At 44.5% G+C, this 7500-nt stretch overlaps 1 protein-coding gene across 1 annotated transcript in view; it reads right to left on the minus strand.

The window, feature by feature from the left end:
- srfa (serum response factor a) overlaps nucleotides 1-4384 on the minus strand; it is a 25058-nt gene extending 20674 nt beyond the window's left edge. Inside the window, exon 1 of the mRNA XM_031562219.2 lies at nucleotides 3161-4384. Within this exon, the coding sequence (XP_031418079.2) occupies nucleotides 3161-3598 (438 nt within the window). The 5' untranslated portion in view covers nucleotides 3599-4384. The remainder of the gene's footprint in view (nucleotides 1-3160) is intronic.
- Nucleotides 4385-7500: the final 3116 nt, after the last annotated feature.

The raw sequence follows: 7500 nt of genomic DNA on the forward strand, positions 1-7500 counted from the left end.
CTCCATATGACAAAACCAGCATAGTTCATGGACTGCAGAAAAAGATGACATTAATTTAACTTCAGATAATTTAACAAATCTGGAGAGGCACTGAGATGTAGACCTACGTTTATTAACTAGCATGAACCTGCCCTGACAGGACAGTGACCTAGACTGTCTAGCTAGCTATCTTAACTGTGTTAATTACCGGCATGCGTGTGTTATCGGCAAACGTTCACGTTGTCATGCCAATCCATTAATAAACGTATGTATACTTGTGCATATCGATTGGAACTTCGTAAATGGAGTTTAGAAAAAACTTCTTCTTTACATGTTCTTACTGCGTTCGAGAATGAGGTAAATCTCTTTACATATCGTGTATCATAGCGGCAGCGACAGGCGACAGAGGAGGACACAGTCTGACAATCTGACCGTGTAGGCTACTGGGCTGATTAACTGAAACACAGAGCTGCCGGTAGCCCTGCCCGTTGGAAACAGCATGTGAACCAAACCACTTTGAGGAATAGGGGGAACATGATTTTTCAACACTTAAAAAACACATTTTTTTACGTCTATAATTAGCACCACTTGTGTCGTCGTATTTTTATTTAAAAAAAAATAACAATATTTTTTTTTTTTTTTTTTTAAGTTTTCAATGATTGTTGGGGGGGGGGGGACAACATTATGGTAGGGGGGGACACGTCCCCCCCGTCCCCCCCGGGATCTCCGCCTATGGCTATGCTATGCTATACTAGTTTAATACATCATCTAGAGCTACACTATACTATACTACAGTTAAATACACCATCTAGAGATACACTATACTACAGTTAAATACACCATCTATAGCTACACTACACTATACTACAGTTAAATACACCATCTAGAGCTACACTACACTATACTACAGTTAAATACACCATCTATAGCTATGCTATGCTATACTAGTTTAATACACCATCTAGACCTACACTATACTATACTACAGTTAAATACACCATCTAGAGCTACACTACACTATACTACAGTTAAATACACCATCTAGAGCTACACTATACTATACTACAGTTAAATACACCATCTAGAGATACACTACACTATACTACAGTTAAATACACCATCTAGAGCTACACTACACTATACTACACTATACTACAGCTAAACACACCATCTAGAGATACACTATACTACAGTTAAATACACCATCTAGAGCTACACTATACTATACTACAGTTAAATACACCATCTATAGCTATGCTATGCTATACTAGTTTAATACCCCATCTAGAGATACACTATACTAGTTAAATACACCATCTAGAGCTACACTACACTATACTACAGTTAAATACACCAGACTAAGTCAGTTGTCATGTACATGTGTATGAATGAATGAATGAGTTAATACATTAACTTAATAATGCACACATGAAATGAGGAGTGTGTGATATGATACACTCAAACCCTGACACATTCCCGTGCACGTACTTGGACAATCACACACACACACACACACACACATACCCTGACACACACCTATGCACGTGCTCCGACACACACACACACACACACACACACACACACGCAAACAGGCAGTTGAACAAACAGTAGCCAGAGTAACTCCCCACCTCACTGCCAGGACCCCTGCCCTACTGCACTCAAATATTTACCTGCAGCTAGGTTTGACCCCAACACACACACACACACACACACACACACAACAACACACACACACACACACTCAAACCCTGACACACACCTATGCACGTGCTCCGACAAACACACACACACACACACACACACACACACACACACACACACACACAGAAACAAACCCTGACACGTACGCATGCACTCATATCCATGTGCAGTCATGCAAACACACACACACACACACACACACACACACACAGAAACAAAACACACACATATGCATGCACTCATATGCATATGCAGTCACACGCACATACACACACACACACACACACACACACACACACACACACACACACACGCACACACTCTCTCTCTCTCTCTCTCACACACACACACAAACACAGACCACATGTGACTATGTTTAGCATTCATAATTAGCATACAGGAGGCGTTGGGGCCACAGAGGAGCTGAGAACCTTCAGTCAGAATCCCCAGTGCATTCCAAAGGGCATCACATTCTCATGGCTGTGATGAGCAGCTTATAACATGTTTATATGTGCTACCAAAACACTCCCATATGCTTGCTCGCTCACACACACACACACACATTACAGGCCTGTATATAGACTCACATACAGATGTTTGAACAGTCAATATGTGTCCAATGCAGACTTTGACTTTTCCATAACTTCATTCAAAGCACACAGGAAGGCTAACTTGCACCAAAGTCTCTGACTGCACTAGATTGTGGGTGGGTTGTAGGTCTTTCGCACAGATGGTAAAGAAACCAAAGCTATGATGTGCTGTAATACACTGCAGGTTTTCATGGTAACAATGTAATGACACACTGTTCTCATAGTTACAGCATGGTTATGTGTTACGCAGCTGGCTGCTGCATGCATTATGCAATAATTCAGTAGGCTGCGCTATGCTACCCAATCCTGACGTTTTGGACTAGTGAGGACAGCCACACCAAAAGGCACTCCTGGGTGAGACGGGGACCTAAGGGGGCATTCACCTTTGCAAGTGGCACGTGTCTTTTGACAAGCGGCTATCTGCGGTTGGCTATAGGTCTAGTCCTGTCATTGGGAGATTGTCCCATGTTAATGCAACAAAGCAAACTTCTCTATGCGGCTGCGTTTAATTGTACGCGTCTGACTCGGGCCTACGGACTACCAGTGCCATCGCACATCTACAAGTTGCTTGCGTCACGGAGGCGCGCTGCCTCGGCTGCTGATGCCCCTAGAGGATTTGACACTCTGCAGTAGCCGGGGCGCTTCCACAGTCGGCAATAGATTCGCGTGTGTGTGTTCGTCTCAGTGCGTGAGGTTGCTAACTTTTAATGTGACACCCAAAGCAACAACTTTGGATGTCATAACTTAACTCAGGTCCGCTAAGTTGTTAGCTGCTGCGAAGCTAGTAGTGACTTAGCAAGCCACGCAGGTAACGCGATGTCAGGCTACAACGCACCATCATTTCAATAGACCCTGGTCTGGTTTGCTTTGACAGTGTTCAGTTGACATACCTTTTTCATGATCCCCGTCTTCCTTTTGCTGAAAGTTGTGTACCGCCTCAGCTTGTTGTCGATAAATTCCATTTTAATTTTGACTCGCCCGCGAGTTTTCTTGCCTGGCTTCGCACCGGTCACGCCACCTGCTGAAGCACCGTATGCACCGCGCTCCAAGCCCGCTGCTCCCGAGGAGCTTCCGACTTCCATCTCCGCTCTTTCACGCTTCACTCCTCTCCTGTCCCCGGCTGAACCTGTGTCCTCGTCATCCCCCGAATCCGATTCTGCGTCGGAGCAACTGACGACCACCTCAGCGGACTCCCTTTCGTTGTATCTGCCGCCGTCAGGCATGGTCATTCCCGTGTTTATCCCACCGAGACCTCCAGATGTATTGGCAACCTGTAGCGTGGTTAATCCAGTCCCGTTACCAGAGCGCACACCCCCTCGAGTGCCCATACCTGTGCTGCTTCCCGCAAACATCAAAGGCACGTACCCCCGGGCAGTTCGTCCGTCCGAACGAGGAGCTAGCTGCAACCAACGTTGTCACTGTTCACTAGTTCGATCAACTGAGCTTAGAAAATATATTTACCCTGGTGACCAAGTCCCGTTGAGAAATTATTCAATCTTCTGGTCAGAATGTGGCTGACAATAAGTCCACGTTATACAGGTAACGATGTATTCACCGATCTTCAGTTGACAACCGAGTTGAAAACGAGTGTACTCCGCCTTTAATGGGAGTAGTTATGTCGGACTCCGACACGTATCTTCAAACAACTAGCGTTACAATCAACAATCCTATCAGTAAGGGAAATAAATTGACTCACAAAAACTGACCAAAGTTTACGAAGTGATGTTTCCGCCTACAGTCCATCAATCAAAGCCACCCCCTCCAGAAACATACACTGCATGCCACATATGGAAATGGCGAACCACGGCTTGAAAAAATCGCTCCGCTTCGAAACCTAGGACGCCATGAAAATGTCGTAAACAACCACCATTTTGTCCCCTGGTGAATATTGTCCAATCATACTACAATTAACACGTCCACAAGAGGAGAAAATGAATTAGAAATCGGCATAAACAAAATTTTCAGAAGCAGCCGAGATAGTGGGTATTAATGCCAGATCTACTTCCCTCCATATAAAGAGATACAATGTTGCCTTTTATGGTCTTGGCTCTCCTTATTTGGTGAGTCAGAGTGCCGTGCTACCATTGGTTACTTGAGTTAAAGAGCCAGGCTGTCATTGGTTCACGGACTCGTCATGTCAGAAGGTTTAAACTTGCCTCAACGTCAAACGACGTGGGGGACTACCACAACAGCAAAGTTGTCCGCTTTACAGTAGTAGGTAATAAAAAACTTTATTTTGATTTGTATTTATCTTTATTTTAGGTGCTCATATAGACCCTACAGTATTTTGTCAACCACTAGCGGCCCCTAACACTGAAATTATATACCAGATATGTTCACATTCCTTCCGTGAAAAAATAAATGTTGATCAGCCAACAACTTTCTGTCTTTCAAGTTTGAACAAAGCGGAAGGTACCTAACTCTCAGTTTGACTCCCGAGGTAGCTTACCGTGCAACTTAATCCAAATGAAAAACATAAAAACAACAATACTGTTTGGTGAAGCAGGCTGGCTACCCTTTGCCAATATATGTGCAATAGATCTCAACTTCTATTGATGACAAGTGTCAGCAAACTTTAATCGTACGCTACGCTACCGTCCTGTTGTTATGTCCTTGCGTTTGAAAGTGTCTCACACACACACACACACACACACATAGTTTCCATGTGTTCAGCAAAAAGAAAAAAGTTGACTGCACATTATAGCACTTTCTCTGTGGGAATTCGTGTATGACTGAACGTATGAATGGATATTTTCTTAACATATCAATGCAAAGAAGATGAAATTACTACTGATAGCAACAAGGGCATTTAGCCTACATCCACCGCACATGACATAGGCCTACCCACACAAATCGCCGAAGTGTAGAACAAGGAGTGTTGCTCTAAAAAATGTCCACTAGATGTCACTACAACCCTGGTTTTACTTTGCGGAGCGCCACGCTGCACACACTCCATATTTCACACAGCAGGCGAGTTGTAGACAGCCCTGCAGTTCCCCCGTTTGCCTGTGTTATGCTGACAGCCTGGAGGGATACGTTATAGGGAATGATCTGGTTCAGGGTGAGAACTGTTTTTTTTTTTTTTTACATATAAGCTGATGTTCTGCGATAGGTCCCATTAAGGCAGATAGCCTTTGATTACAAATTAAAAAGAACAGTTCTGCAGATGTGGACCAAATCAGCTCAGAGTCAGGTGTTGAGTGTGTTGCTTAGATACACACTGTATAGAATGAGTGTGTTGCTTAGATACACACTGTACAGTATAGAAACATAGAGCCTGTATATACAGCTATGACTACTTCTGTCTGTATACTTCCGACTTGATATGGAGTTAAACTTTACAGTTTACAAGTCAAAGAGTATTCTTGTTGTTTGTCTTCTACTCATTAAATGGCACTTTTGTGGCTGCAGTCCAGAGATATAAAAGGTATATGTTGAAAGCAGGAGGTGGTGTCACAACGTGGGTTGCTTAGGACAAAAACAATTGGCCTTAGCTGCACCTGGCTCTGGGTAGGGGTAGGGGTAAGTCCACCTGGATCTGGGTAGGGGTAAGTGTAAGTGCTAACACACTGCCTTGCTACTGATTACAAACAAAAAAACAAGGCTGACTTCAGTCAGTTCTTTTATTGCCACAAGCGACACACTGCAACACACACGTGTATTTTATGGAGGCGACACAGGACACACACACAAACACACGCAGGCCTGAGGTCGCTGTCAAATGTACGCTCTCCATTTGACCCATCCCGGACCATCCTTCCTCCAGGACCCTCCAGGAGCAGTGGGCAGCTTCTCAGCGCCCGGGGACCAAGTGAACCGTCCGTCTCGGTCACGGACGGACAGGAGAATGTTCTGTTTTTGCATGTTTTTCCTGTTGGGGTTCTTATTGGAGGAAACCCCTTGTGAATTAGGCATCAGATCTACGCCCTCAATTACTCTGGGCCTGGAGTGGCACCGGTGGAAGGGCTCGCTACTTTCTAAACTGAGGGAAAAAGACGCTAACGTCCTCGGGTTCCCGTCAAGGGAACATTAGGAATCGGATTATCCATCTGTAGAAAACTTCAAATGGTTATCTGGCTGCCCTCTGATGTCTGTGGATGCATGTTTAGATTGTTTACGGGTGCGGTTCCTCGGCAGGCTGTAAGCTACGTGGATTCTCTCGAGGCTTACCTTCTCGTGTGGGGTTCTGGGTATACGGGCGGGGGGGGGGGGGGGGGGGGGGGGGCTTCTCCTTTCAGAATCGTCATAGAAACCCGCATGGCTGTTTCCCCCTTTTGAAAGACAAAGGTGTGCTTGTGTCTCTGCTTCTATCTCCTAGGCCCTCAGCAGGTACAGGGCTTACCTAGGTGTCCTGGCTACTCGCCTACGTTGGAACACTTTCAGATTGTTGATGAATTGAATTGACAATGAAAAGAAGATTCAAACATCTGGATTGACAATGAGAAGAAGATTCAATCTCATCTGGATTGACAATGAGAAGAAGATTCAAACATCTCTCATGTGTTTGACAGATGCCTGGAGGACCTCCTGTGTGATCTCATAAACAACCCTTTACATGTTTCCGGAACTCTCCATGGAACAGTAGAAGGCCATTGTCAAGGCGACCTTTATTGACGCAGAACCCCGCTGTGGGTGGCAGGTCCAACAGATGGGCCAAAGGTTCCCAGCTTTACACGTGTGATAGTTTATACTTGACAAACAGACCGGAGCCTATATCAGAGTGTGTTCCTGTGTGTGCGCGGTTTTAATACTCTCTTAACAGGAGCTGAATGCAGAGAATGCAAACACAACCCAAAGGTAATAACAAGCTGGGGGGGTGTTTTCTTACTTGGTTGACAGATTTGAAATGTGTTTGGGCAAAAGTCATTTATCCAGAGTAGATATTCATCAGCCTGCTTTGTGTTTTTAGTCAAGCGTTGGTACCCAGCACCTATGCACATGGCGTTTCCCCATCCCTTTGCTAGCCTGGTTTGAAAAGGGACCTCTTTTTTACTTTCAAAGAGTTGAATGAGATGAAAGACAAAGAGAAATGAAAACAAAATGAAAGCCAAACACACACCAATGACATAAATTCCTCTTTTTTTTTATTAAAGTCAAAATATTTCTATGTCATTTACTGTCTGATTTTCAGAATAAGTGTGCTTCAATGCAAAACAGGTGAAAAACAGACACTGCTAGGACTGCAGAAGACAGGTGGTTACATACGCAGACGACAACTGTTTTTAGAGCA

The sequence above is a fragment of the Clupea harengus genome, chromosome 24 (assembly GCF_900700415.2).
Source record: "Clupea harengus chromosome 24, Ch_v2.0.2, whole genome shotgun sequence".
NCBI classification, from domain to species: domain Eukaryota; kingdom Metazoa; phylum Chordata; class Actinopteri; order Clupeiformes; family Clupeidae; genus Clupea; species Clupea harengus.